The sequence below is a fragment of the Leucopleurus acutus genome, assembly GCF_964270905.1.
Source record: "Leucopleurus acutus genome assembly, chromosome: 3".
In the NCBI taxonomy this organism is placed as follows: Eukaryota; Metazoa; Chordata; class Mammalia; order Artiodactyla; family Delphinidae; genus Leucopleurus; species Leucopleurus acutus.
The window spans coordinates 78,208,646-78,222,373 of record NC_139145.1 but is presented as its reverse complement, the minus strand read 5'-3'; the positions used below and the strand labels follow the sequence as shown (position 1 = coordinate 78,222,373).

The following is a 13,728-nucleotide window of genomic DNA, read 5'->3' as shown; positions in this document are numbered from 1 at the left end:
GCCAGGCCCAGTCTGCCCAGTCACGGCCGCTGGGGTTCTCCTCCCGTCCCCGCCCTGGACCGCTAGATCCTCCTCTACCTTGCCTCGCCGGCTGCTCCGCTCTTCCTCCTCCGCACGCTCCGCCCCCGACCTCCCGGCTCCTCCTCCTTGTCCGGCTCCGCCCCCAGCCTCCTAACTCCACCTTCCGCCCCGCCCCCGGCTCCTTAGCTCCTCCTCCTACCCCGCCCCTCGTTTCTTTTGCCTTGCCCCTGGCTCCCTTTCTCCCGCCGTCTCTGGCCCGCGCTTTGCTCGTGAGTCCGCGGGGCCCCGCGAACGTTCAAGAGTCTAGGCAGCTCCGCGCCGTCAGATCGCCCAGCTCGCCTCTTGGCGTCCCGGCGCCACCGGGCCCCCTCTTCCGAGTAAGTGCCTCCTGGGCGCGCCGGTTCCGCACACACCCTCGCAGGGCTTCCCCGGCTGCTGGGCTGTGGGCTGCTCCTGAGGGCGCGCGCTTTCAGCTCGCCGAGAGTCTCTGGAGTGGGTGGGAGTGGGTGGGAGTGCGTGTGAGCGAGTGTGTGTGTTTGTGCGTGTGTGTGCAGACGCGCACAAGTCCGAAAACTACGCAGAGTTTTACTCAGTTCCTGCAGCGCAGAGACAACCTGAGACCTCCAGCTCGGGGCCCTTACCGATTTGGGCTGACCCCTTAACTTCCACCTCCTGCACTGAGCCCCATCCCTCCCTATTCCTTGCTTCCTTCTGCAGACGCGGCCCCCACTACGTGTCACGCCCTCCTGGTAACAGCTCCTGCTGTCGAAAGGACTGGCCCGGTTATCAGGATGCCCCAGATTGCAGACCGAGATGCTAGCCTGAGATTGTAATCCAACCCTGCATTGTAAAATGGGCAGGGACTAGAGTTTTGCCTTGAGATCGTTCGGTGGAGACTTCCTTTGAGGAAGAAAGTTTGTGTGTGTGTTTGTGTGTCCGCCCGTGTCTTTGCGCGCCCTCTCGACTCTCAGCCTTCAAAACCTGATGCAAGAACACTTGATGAGCGCCCTCGGACCCAGGGCGGCTGATAGGCATGTTCAAGACCACTCTGACCAACCGGGCTTGGGCGCCTAAAAGATGTTTATTGATTCAGTGACACCCTATTGCTAAAGCCAACTGATAAAACACAGCCCTAGGTAGGAAGAGCAGTACCCTGAGAGAATCATGGGAGGAGGGAGACAGTAGTTGAGTGTTCAGTGTTGAAACAAAGAAATCCTGGAGTTACTTAAGACTGATAATTCCATCCTTGCATAAATTATTTTTATTGGGGGTCAATACTATCTCAATGTAGGGTGTATTTCTGCCCTAAAAAGCAGATTTAATTGATAGCAGTACAGTACTTTAATCCATCAATAAAATGATTCCCTGGTTGCTGAAGTCCCATTCAATTATGATAGTCCCTGAATTCTTCTGTATCTCAGTTTATTCTTGCTGTCTTCTTGCTGTGAAAGTAGAGATACCCATAAAATTTCCCCACCTTCATGATAAGAATTCATTTAGGAGATGCTGGTAGGGAAATGACCTGTTGAGTAGAAATTATTCATTGAGGCATAAGGAAAACAAGACTATGTGGTTAAAGGAAATAACCAGAACAGAGCAGGCTTTAAGTTGCCATTGTGAAAGTTAGAGCTGATATGAAAGTTAGAGCTGATAAATCACTTTAAGTGCCGCTTATCACAGCAGATATTTTTATCCTGGTTTGAATCTTGTGTTACACAAAAGTGTTTCCACAGTGTTTTAACTAAGGAAACATTATGCTTTGAAATGTAAACATATGACTCCATCTGTCTTTAAGGAAAGAAATGATTATCACACTTAATTAAACACCTGGAAACATTTATTGCCACCTTCTAATTAGATCTGTCATGGGGAGTTGTCAGCAAGTTATTGTTAATATTCTAGCCGGTAACACAATTGGCTTTTTCGTAGATTTTTGGGGCGGGGGATGCCAGTTCCCCTTCATATACATTACTTGTCTCTGCCACTTCTTGCTCAGCTTTTGAGTTTTTAACCTGTAATTTGAGTAAATAAAGTTTAGGGAAGTGGACTACCATTTACCTCCCTGTAAAATATGAACACCTTAGGTATTGAATGTTTGGTATTAAGGTCTTTGCATTAACAGATATAGGTCTTCTAAGCCATTATATCCATCTAGATTATCTGCTGATTTAAGAATCATTAATAAATTATTGAATATAAGAAAGTTCCTGCCAAATTGTAGTGCACAGATGCTCCTTTAAATTTTTTTTCTTTAAGAGAGACTTGAATCTGTAGTGCCTTTTGTTCTAATGTGTTTAAATTCAATGAGGAAAGGGATGGCATGAGCTGGAAAATCTGCTTATCTTTGTTGCCTCTTAATTTTCTGTTTCTGACTATATTGCTGGATATAGTCTTCATCTGTGTTGTGAGTGTTGCAGACAGGCTGTTCTGGGAGTCCAACAGAATGGCAGAAACTGAGGGTGAGCATGCACACTGCAAGGGCCAGGAACAGAGTATTTTATGAGGACTGTTCTCTGCAATTTTTTATTCTGTTGAAATTGGAGGAAAGGGTGTGTGGAGAGAAATGATTGCATCCAAACAGTACTCATTAGGAAATGCAGTTTGGGGGAGGAGGGGATTTCTAGGTGGTTTACGACTTGGGGAACTTCAGGTGGCTGATCCTTGAAGCTGAGGCTGCTACAGTGCCAGGCACTCGCGAGACCTCATAGTTAATTGATTCAATTAATCCTTGTCTGCTTGGATCAGCCCCTTGGAATGAACACATTTCCTTCTTGGAGATTTCTTTCGTCCTCAATCAGAATTGAGCTTTGCTTCCACACCATGCAGAAGAGTCCATTCTCCACCCCCTCCATCCTTGCCTGGTACAAATTGAGGGCTTGACCATGGGATGACCTCCAGGAGGCAGAGGAGGGTGGGTGATAACAAATAAAGGCCACCTGTTTTCTCACGGAGGGAGAAGGGAGCGTTAGCACAACCCCAGTACCATGGGCACTGACTCGGGCACTGGGGACATGCACAGGGGCCCACCTGGACAAAAATGGGACAGTTTTCCTCAGTTTGGCATTCACAGAGATAATCAGGTCTGCTGCAGAGTTTAAGAGAAGGCACCGTGTGGTGCCAGATAAACTCTTATCACCTCAACTCTCCTCACGCTGCCCACATCCTGCATTTAATACCAAATGCACAGAGTAAGCATTCAACAAACACCGAAAAGGAGCTTTTAACACCCCAACCTTCATGTTTCCCTGTGAGAAGCAGTTTACTTCCTGCTCCCCCATCTCTGGTTTTGATGACTTTGGCCCTGGGGTCTGAGCCAACTGCAGTTTCTAGACTTTTGTACCTCAGTGGGGCTTCCCAGTAGCTAAAAACAGATGGTTCATTGAGGGTAAAAAAAAAAAAAAAAAAAAAAAAAAATCAGTGAACCTTGTTGCAAAATGTAAACGAGGTCAAGTAGTAACCAGTGAACGTCAGTTCGCATTCTATATTTTGGCCTTAAGAAAAGGAAGTGAGCTACAGTAGGAGGTAGATAATTCTAGAATGTGAGAGGCACCATTTGGCCCATGAGTCTTAGACTACAACAGTGGCCGTTATACAAGTTTGGAGGCGCATCCCCTCTGTCCAGCTTGCAGGGGCACCATTCATTCACGCAGCGGGCATTTATTGAGCTCCTACCGTGTACGTGGCACTGTGCAGCCCTCTCATGTTCACACCAAGGCCTGGGATCCAAGAGGACCAGTGACTTGCACAAAAATGTTTGCTGGTAAGAACGAGTCCCTGAAGATAAATTGATAATGGCAAAGATGGGTTCAGAATTCTTCTGAGTTTCACAAAGGAAAGTAAAGGCAATTCCTTAGAACAGTAGATGAACCATTTTCAAAATATTTTTTATTTCTCAATAATAAGAAGTTGAAATAAGCGTCTTTCATCTGACGTCTGTTTCAAATCACCAGTGGTATAACTGCAATAAACGTGATTCCATAAGATTTGGTTTTCTTGGCCTTGCATGTCAAGCATGGAAGTTACCTGAGAAATTTGTTTTAAAATGTCACATGCTCCAAAATAATCAAATAACATCCACCCATCCTTTTAGGGATAGGTTGCTTTTTCTCTAGAAGAAAGTGTTTATGGTTCAGAACCATGGTAGCAAAGATGCAGAGCCAGCTGCAAAGCTGGATGGGCGTCAGCAAGTTTGTTTTCCCAGGATTGTGGAGGTTTTTTTGGCCGCCCATGCGGCTTGTGGGATCTTAGTTCCCCAACCAGGGATGGAACCCAGGCCCTCCGCCGTGGAAGCTCAGAGTCCTAACCACTGGACTGCCAGGGAATTCCCGGATTGTGCTTTTTTATATAGAACAAGAGGGGTGATTGACCAACATGATAATATTTCACTCAGGGTGACCAGGGGCTAGGCATGCAGCCACCTTCCCCACCAAAAAGAAACAAAAAATGGCTGGGAGGTCACAGGAATGGGCCTCCCCTGGAACAACCCAAGCTGACTTATAAGCACATTGGGGTTTGTTTCTTTAATAACAGAGAATGGAATTAAGTCCAAAATTCCACTTGTCGTCATTTCCTTAAACATTGGGAATGAAGATGACTTTTAGTTTAGTCAAAAAGTGGTTGGGTCACGTGACACTGTTGGAATCAGCTGTTCATGTCTCAGCCACCACTAGCTGTGTGACTTGGGATAAGCTACTTCAGCTCTCTGAGCCCATTGCTTTACCTAAAAAGTGGGGATGGTATTTCTATCATAGGATTGTTGTGTGGATTAAGGCAGGATGTTCCTCTCCTGGTGTCCAATGTGCAGAAGCAAGTGGTCTACTTTGTTGGATTGGCCAAATTGCTCTCATTTCAAGACGATGGTGTTTGTACTGGGCCATAGTGGAGCAGAGAGGGAGAGTGGTGACTGTTACCACATGTGCTTTTAGCATGAACTTTCCTTTTTTTGCCTCTGACGATGCCAGAGAAGCCCAGAGAAGGGGGTGCATGTAGCGCAATTTCAGTTATTCCCAGCTGCAGGGTCATGTGATTATATAGGGAAATCTTGCTGCTGCTGCCGCTGCTGCAGCTGCTAAAGAGAATGAGCCAGAGCAGGGCATCTGGGTTTTACGTGTCTGAGTAGAAGAGCCATGGCATCCAGTAAACCCTCCCTATGCATGAGAGACACTTTTAAAAGGCCCGTTACAGTTCATTTGTGAGCAGTAGGTTGGCCTTTAGCCTATGGAGGCCCTTATTTAAAACAGGTTATGGATATGAAACCAGGTTTTCCAAGCCAGACAGGAAGCTATGTCTCAGCTGCCCTTGGTGTTGCAAAGGGACTCGGGCTGGCATGTCTTCAAGAGAAGTTGTGAGAGTTCCGAGGGGCAGAGGACAGGGACATTATCTTCAAGGTTGTCCACTGGGGCAAGCTCTTCTCGGAACACAGCACTCTGCAGGGCACACAGGACACTCATGAATATTTGAAAGGAGCCAAAAAGGAAGAACCAGCCCACCTGGCCAATACCCTCTCTAAGCCTGGCTCTTATTCCTTCAAGCCAAATTCATTTAGTTCAAGCCTTCTCCACTCACAGCTGTTATTTTATTTATTTCAAAAAATGAGTTCCTTATGACTGTCAACCAAAGTGAGGGAGACAGAGATTGTGGTGTGTCCTGGTGGAGTCCCACTGTCCTCATCCTTTCCCATCTCGGCCTCTTGAGTTGTGCTCAGGCTCTCACATACATGTAGATGCAACATGTTCTATGGAACATGTTGGAGTAGGGAGTTCTACGGAAATGCCACCTCTTCTGAGAAAAACTGCAGCTACAATGTTGGCCAGAGGTTGCAAAGTTCAAAACAATCTTTGATGAGTCAGACCTTCAAGAAAGAAGTCCAATACCTGATTCCACCCCTCTGTGATTGGGAAACAACTCCCTTTTTCTCCCTTTCTTCTCTCTTTAAAAAGATTAGGTAGTTTTCTGGGAAGTGGCTGGTGTTTGATTCAATACTATCACCGCCCTGGAAGGGCAGAGCAGTCTAGACTTAATGATGGAATTCTTTCTGCCTTGGTGCAGGGATAGGCCCCCCGGTGACTCACAGAGTGTACCTGGGAGAGGTGGTGAGCTCAGCCCTCCCTCCCCGAGCATCCGGTGATGGTCTCTGTGTTGCACATACTTAGCCATTTTGCTTCTTTGCTTTTATGGCCTGGAACACCTGAAGGTTCCTGAAAGAACAGCCGCTCTTTTTGCCAAGGAGAGAGACTCTGTGTCGCCAAGGAGCCTCCCGGGTTCCTGCCCTGTGGTTTGAGAATGCAATTATCTGGGCAGCCACAGAGGTGATCTCCCAAATGAAATTTTGAACTTGTCCAACGTGCTATATTTTAGGGCTCATCTGGGGCCATAGTTCCACCTACTGTGGCATCACCAAGCCTGGGCCAGGGAATCTGCCTTTCTAACAATTCTCTCCCCACCCCCCCATGCCCACCCCTGGTGACTGATGCACAGCGAACTGAAAACCCCTAGCCTGGGAGATCGGTTGTAATGTCTCGTTCTGTAAAGATTATTCAGGCAGTATCTGTAGGTGTCTCCCCACCTCCTTTTTTTTTTGGCAGTGGAAAAGTGCAAATCTCTTGAAAGTACAGAGTGACTTTAAAGTTTAAAGAAGATTAACATGAACGTGCACAAAATGAACACCTGTGTACCCATCCTAGGAAATAACAAAGTGGTTTTTCAAGTAGGTCCTCACTGGGTTAAAAATTGTTGACCAACAACCAGGTCAAGAACAAAAAATAACAACCAAAACCAGTAGTGGCATCCCACAAATGGATCCAGGAATTGAAAGCCACGAAGCAGAGACACCAGGGAGTCTGCTCAGTGTTTATTTGTTCACAATCTAGATTTCGGATCACTGGCAATGCTGACCTCATCCTTTAGTGTGCTGCTGACTTGAGGACACCTCACGCTTTGTAGATCACTGACATGGGATGGGCGCCCTTTTTCTAGGAGTGGCACCTGTTGGGAGGAGCCCCAGGCCCAAGACTCTTGAGTTGCCAAGTAGCCTGTTTTCCCTTCCCTGCGTCTACTCCCCTGTCCTGAGGTCCTGGCACCTCCAGGAAGCTATCCTGTTCTGAGAGTGCTGTGCCCCTCTCATGTTGAAATGGTGGGTGATGGGAAAATGGACAATAGACTGCTGAAGCTGTCTTGCTGTAACTTCCTCCCCCTCCCCCTCCTCCCCCTTTGTGCTCTACTTCCTCTTCCTTCTCTTCTTCCTCCTCCTTCTTTTGCTTTTTTTTTTTTTTTTTTTTGCATTTTGAGTTGTGTAAGTACTTGAGACTTTCTTCCCTACTTCTGAATTCTGGTCAGTTTTCAATTTCTCATTCTAACAGGGGCCTTGAAAATTATTTAATAATGGTCTGCTACTGATGATACGTAGTCCTAATTTTAGTAGAACCACTATTTTTTCCCTCTAAGTTGAAATATTTGACCAGGGACCCACAAGTATAAAAATGGACTGATTTGAGTCTTGCCTCAGCCTTCCTCTCTAGCCGGCAATCCTCCAGGTTTGCTGTTCCCGAGTCCAGCACACAAGGGGCCTTCTAGCCTCACAATTTGGGAAAAGGGGCAGGTGGAGGAGGTTGGGAAGTGACTTGCAGAGACAAACCACAGGCCAGAGAATGAATCACCACAGTCTTCCTGGTGCATACCTGGTCTCTGAGTTCCCTACAAGCATGTCACCCCAACTTTTACCCTTCAGTCAGTCTTTTCTGTTTCTTTCATGGTTGCCCTAGTATTTGTATATTCATGATAACAGATAGTATACCAGATCACTGTAACAGTTTGCTAGGGCTGCCATAACAACATTCTACAGACTAGGTGGCTTAAACAATAGAAATCTATTTCTCACAGTTCTGGAGGCTGGAAGGCCAAGATCAAGGTGTTGACAGGTGTGGTTTCTCCTGAGGCTTCTCTCCTAGGTTTGCAGATGGTCACCTTCTCATTGTTTCCTCACATAGTCTTTTCTCTGTGTGCATGCATCTGTGGTATCTCTCTCTCTTTCTTTTTATGAGGACAGCAGTCATATTAGATTAGGACCCCACCCTTTTGACCTCATTTAACTTTAATTATCTTTCAAAAGGCCCTATCTCTAGTCACACTGGGGATTAGGGCTTCAGCCTAAGAATTTGAGGGGGAGGGGGCAGAATTCTATCTATAACAATCTCTTTTGTAAAGGTATTACGGGGAATTCCCTGGCAGTCCAGTAGTAGGACTGGGCATTTTCACTGTGGTGGCCTGATTCAGGAACTAAGATTCCAAAAGCCGAGCAGCACGGTCATAAAAAAGGGCAGGAGTATTACAAATAATACCCTTTGTGTTATTATCATATGGTTTACGTCTACATATATAATCTTCAGAAATCATGGTTATTATTTTTTACTTTAAACAATGATCTTTTGAAGAAATTAGAACATGAGAAAAAGTTTTTTATATTTATCCACTTACTTGAGGCTCTTCATTCTTTAGTGTAGATCCGTTTCCATCAGGTATTTTTTAATCCTTCAGCCTGAAGAACCTCCTTTAATATTACTTGTAGCCCAGAGCTGCTGGCAACAAATTCTCTCAGCCTCCTTTGTACATGTGCCCCTCATGTCTGTGTGTCCAAATCTCTTCTTATAAGGGTACCAGTCAGATTGCATTAGGGCACACCAGAAGAACCTCACTGTAGTTGAATCACCTTTTTAAAGACCCTATCTCCAAGTACAGTCCCATTTTGAGTTACTGGAGGTGAGGACTCCAACATATGAATTCTCTTAGTGGGGGAGGGGACACAATTCAGCCCATAACAGTTAGGATGCTTTAGGCTGCAGGTAAGAGAATGCCCAGCTACCAGTGGTTTGAACAGTAAAGACATTAAATTATCTTACGTGAAGGGAGTCTGGGGTTGATCCAATCCAGAGTTGAATCAGTGCCTCAAACAGTATCATCAGGGACCAGGTTCTTTCCATCCTTCTCTTCTCCCATCCTTAATATGTTACCTTTTTTTTTCTGCAGACTTGCCACCTCATAGACAGAAAATAGTTTCTTCTGCGGTGGGTATCACAGGCTTCTCCAAACTCATTCAAAGACAGGAGGAGCTTGTGGATGTGGGGAGAGGGGTGGGCAGAGAGAGCAGCAATAAATCTGTTCTCTTGTAACGTCCATCTCTTTTCTTTTCTTTTTTTTTTAACATCTTTATTGGAGTATAAATGCTTTACAATGATGTGTTAGTTTCTGCTTTATAACGAAGTGAATCAGCTATACATATACATATATCCCCATATCTCCTCCCTCTTGCATCTCCCTCCCACCCTCCCTATCCCACCCCTCTAGGTGGTCACAAAGCACCGAGCTGATCTCCCTGTGCTATGCAGCTGCTTCCCACTAGCTATCTGTTTTACATTAGGTAGTGTATATATGTCCATACCACTCTCTCACTTTGTCACAGCTTACCCTTCCCCCTCCCTGTCCATCTCTTTTCATCAGAGGATAAACCTTTCCTGAAGCCTCCTCAGGCCTCACTGACCACAACTGAGTCACAGCTGCAAGGGAAGCTGTGAAAATAAGTAATGGACATTAAGGGAAAACTTCTACTTTGGGAGGTTGGCTGTACCAATGGGAACAAGGGAAAGAGGCATGATTATTGGGCAGATAAATAATATCTGCACCAGCCCCAGGCTCCCATGCTCTAGAAGCTGTCTAGCTGAGCCATCACTATTACTGATAATAATCATCTCAGGTTTTATTGGAATTAAAATTATCTACCCATGATGAGTAGTTGGGAGAAAAACAAAGATGTGGAAGGTGTTAATCACATATATGAACTTAATTACTACTAGTAGTGACTTTTTAATGTTGTGGGTTTCTAAAAATAGCAGTATTTACTTTGGAGACAGCATGCTGCATTGAAACCCAGAAGATGTTCATCAAATAGAGAGTTCTTTATCTTTATGGAAATGTTTACACCCCCAAAAACAGTAATCATGACAAACACTTTTTGAGTACTTATGATGGGCCGGGCACTGTGCTAAATGCTTTATACACATTATTAAATTCATCTTCCTAACAGATCTGTGAGAAAGGTATTGTTGTTAATCTGCATTTGCAGATGAGGAACTGAGGCTTGGGGAGGTCAAATAACCTGCCATAGATGCCTGGCTGAGCTGGGAGTCACACCCGGGCAGTTCAGCTTCATCCCATACCTGTGCTTTGAACTGCTACAGGATATTACCCCTGAAAAAAACTGCTAAAAACTCCCTCATTGTCTGTAAGCTCTCAAAAGCTGTTATCTTTCCAACCAGTCAGAGTCTACCTCATAGTTTATGTCTCATTTTATTGTTCATATTATAAGATTGAGATATAATTGACATTCTGGTGTTTTTAGTAGTGGAAAGAAGAACCTTGAGAGTGTGCCCAGCTGACACTGACTCACCTGGTGACCTTCAACAAGCTACCACAGTCTCCTCTGAGAGGTTCAGATTAAGACTGAATCTGCGGGGCCACATCCAGGCACTTAGGGTCTGTTGTTCACAGACTGTTGCCCTCTGCAGATTGTACTAAAAGTCCTATGTTTATTTCAGATGTGATTCACAAATGTATTTCAAAGTAAGGGTGTGGAAGTTCAAGATGAATGGAGCTGTACTTCCCAAATTGAGAAGATAACATTTATATCCTTTTTCATACTGGGAAGAAGTTGGACAACTTTAATAACCCAGAGGAATGTGTCTTTCATTATTGGCTTGTACAGAAGAGTGCCAATCTGAGTGATGGCAAATTTGTCCTCAGGTTATAGAATCTTGTGTGAGGCAAATTTAGTAAAAGCTGGGAAAACTTCCTGATGGTCATTGTGCAGAGATTGCACCCTGCAGAATGCTTGGGCAGCTGAGAATTGGCTTTAGCAGAAGCAGGGCTAGGTGTGCTTCTCATCTGGTGACTCTAATAACAGGGACGCAGTGGAGACGCTGTTCCAAAATGCAGTGCAGACATTGGGAGGCTGTGTTTCTTCTCTTAGTCCTGAATTCATGTTGCTAAAGTTGTAATAACATCTTGCGTGTGGTAGTTTTTTGCGGTACGCAGGCCTTTCACTGCTGTGGCCTGTCCCGTTGCGGAGCACAGGCTCCGGACGCGCAGGCTCAGCGGCCATGGCTCACGGGCCCAGCCGCTCCGCGGCATGTGGGATCCTCCCGGACCGGGGCACGAACCCGTGTCCCCTGCATCGGCAGGCGGACTCTCAACCACTGGGCCACCAGGGAAGCTCCTGTTCATTTGTTTTTTAATCGACTATTGCTAATAACGAGTCTGGAGCTGAGTATGGGAGTAAGGGGTGTAAGTTTCTTGTCTAATTCTGGGAACTCAAAGCTGCCCTGGGTTGGTATGCTGAATGCTACAACTCTGAGTCAAGTGACTAATCTTATGTCTGTGAGAAATCAACACCCAACAGCTCTTTGCAATTCCAGTTAGGCATCCTAGAGGTCATTTTGAATTAAGAACACCTTTGAGATATTTTGGAGTAAATGATTTGCTATAAGCTTTAAAAAATGATTTGAAGTGTTAGGCAAATTTTCATTAAAACAGTATAAATGAAATCATTTACTGTCACCATGAGCAGTTCATTGAAACAGAAGTCCCTCATAAGATACTGGCTCCCAGCTGATTGGCTGCTTGGCCCCTTCCCCTCCTCTATTGCCTTGCTGGGTTTTCCATCAGTTGGCTCTTATTGTGCTGACTCGCCTAGATTCCTTTTTTTTTTTTAACTTAGTGACATTTTTTAAATTTAATAATTGAAAATCCATTCAATGTTTCTGGTCAGGAAAGTCCACATTGTAAAGACTGCAATTAAAATTGTGGTTCCATGCAATTCAGATGAAGACTCCAATTGGATTTTTAATTTGAAAACTAGCAGATACTATTTTAAAGCACATCTGGAAACACATATTCTTTTTTTTTTTAACATCTTTATTGGAGTATAATTGCTTTACAATGGTGTGTTAGTTTCTGCTTTATAACAAAGTGAATCAGCTATACATATACATATGTCCCCATATCCCCTCCCTCTTGCGTCTCCCTCCCTCCCACCCTCCCTATCCCACCCCTCTAGGTGGTCACAAAGCACCAAGCTGATCTCCCTGTGCTATGCGGCTGCTTCCCACTAGCTATCTATTTTACATTGGGTAGTGTATATATGTCCATACCACTCTCTCACTTTGTCCCAGCTTACCCTTCCCCCTCCCCATATCCTCAAGTCCATTCTCTAGTAGGTCTGTGTCTTTATTCCCGATTCTTTTTTTTATAACTTAAAAAAAAAAGAAAATGTTACTTTATTGCTTTTTCTTAATTGAAGTATAGTTGATTTATAATATTATATTAGTTTCAGATGTACAACATAGTGATTCAATATTTTTATAGATTATATTTCATTTAAAGTTATTATAAAATATTAGCTATATTCCCTGTGCTGTATGATATATCCTTGTAGCTTATTTATTTTGTACATAGTAGTTTGTACCTCTAACACCCTCCCTTCGTCTTGCCCCTCCCCCTTCCCTCTCCCCAGTGGTAACCACTAGTTTGTTATCTATATCTGTTTTGTTATCTATGTTTTGTTATATTCATTTGTGTTATTAGATTCCACATGTAAGTGATAACGTACAATATTTTTCTTTCTCCGTCTGACTTATTTCACTAAGCATAATACCCTCCAGTTCATCCATGTTGTTGTAAATGGTAAAATTTCTTTTTTTATGGCTAATATACCACTTCTTTATCAATTGGTCTGTCCATGAGCCCTTAGGTTGCTTCCATGTCTTGGCTACTGTAAATGATGCTGCTATTAACAATGGGGTGCTTGTATCTTTTTGAATTAATGTTTTCAATTTCTTTGGATATATACCCAGGAGTGGAATTGCTGCATCATATGGTAGTTCTATTTTTAGTTTTTTGAGGAACCTCCATAACTGTTTTCCATAGAGGGTTTCCTTTTCGCTGCATTCTTGCCAGCATTTGGTATTTGTGGTCTCTTTGAGGATGGCCATTCTGACAGGTGTGAGGTGATATCTCATTGTCGTTTTGATTTGCATTTCTCTGATGATTAGCGATATCGAGCATCTTTTCATGTGCCTATTGGCCATCCATGTGTCTCCTTTGGACAAATGTCTATTCAGGTCTTCTGCCCATTTTTTTATTGGGTTGTTTGGTTTTTTGATATTGAGTTATATGAGCAGTTTGCATATTTGGATATTAACCCTTTATAGGTCACATCATTTGCAAATATCTTCTCCCATTCAGTAGGTTGTCTTTTCATTTTGCAGATGGTTTCCTTTGCTGTGTAAAAGATTTTAAGTTTAATTAGACCCCATTTGTTTATTTTTTTGCTTTTGTTTCATTTGCCTTAGGAGACAGATCCAAAAAAATATTGATTCGATTTATGTCAAAGAGTACCTATGTTTTCTTCTAGGAGTTTTATGGTTTCCACTCTTACGTCCTTTACCAATTTGAGTTTATTTTTTTATATGATGTGAGAAAATGTTAGATTTTCTTAACACGTTTCTTCAAACTTTTTTATTGTAAAATAAAACACAAATAACAACAACAAAAAAACACACATATAACAAATGCACACCTTAGTGAATTATTATAAGGCAAACACTCATATAACCATCACTCAGGTCAAGAAATAGAACTTTGCTAGCTACCCCAAAAGTG

General features: G+C 43.9%; 1 protein-coding gene across 1 annotated transcript in view; it reads left to right on the top strand.

Moving 5' to 3' along the window:
* Positions 1–321: 321 nt before the first annotated feature.
* The window catches only part of TNFAIP8 (TNF alpha induced protein 8), a 123,302-nt gene continuing 109,895 nt past the window's right edge, over positions 322–13,728 (top strand). The window contains exon 1 of the mRNA XM_082835292.1: positions 322–398. Within this exon, the coding sequence (XP_082691418.1) occupies position 398 (1 nt within the window). The 5' untranslated portion in view covers positions 322–397. The remainder of the gene's footprint in view (positions 399–13,728) is intronic.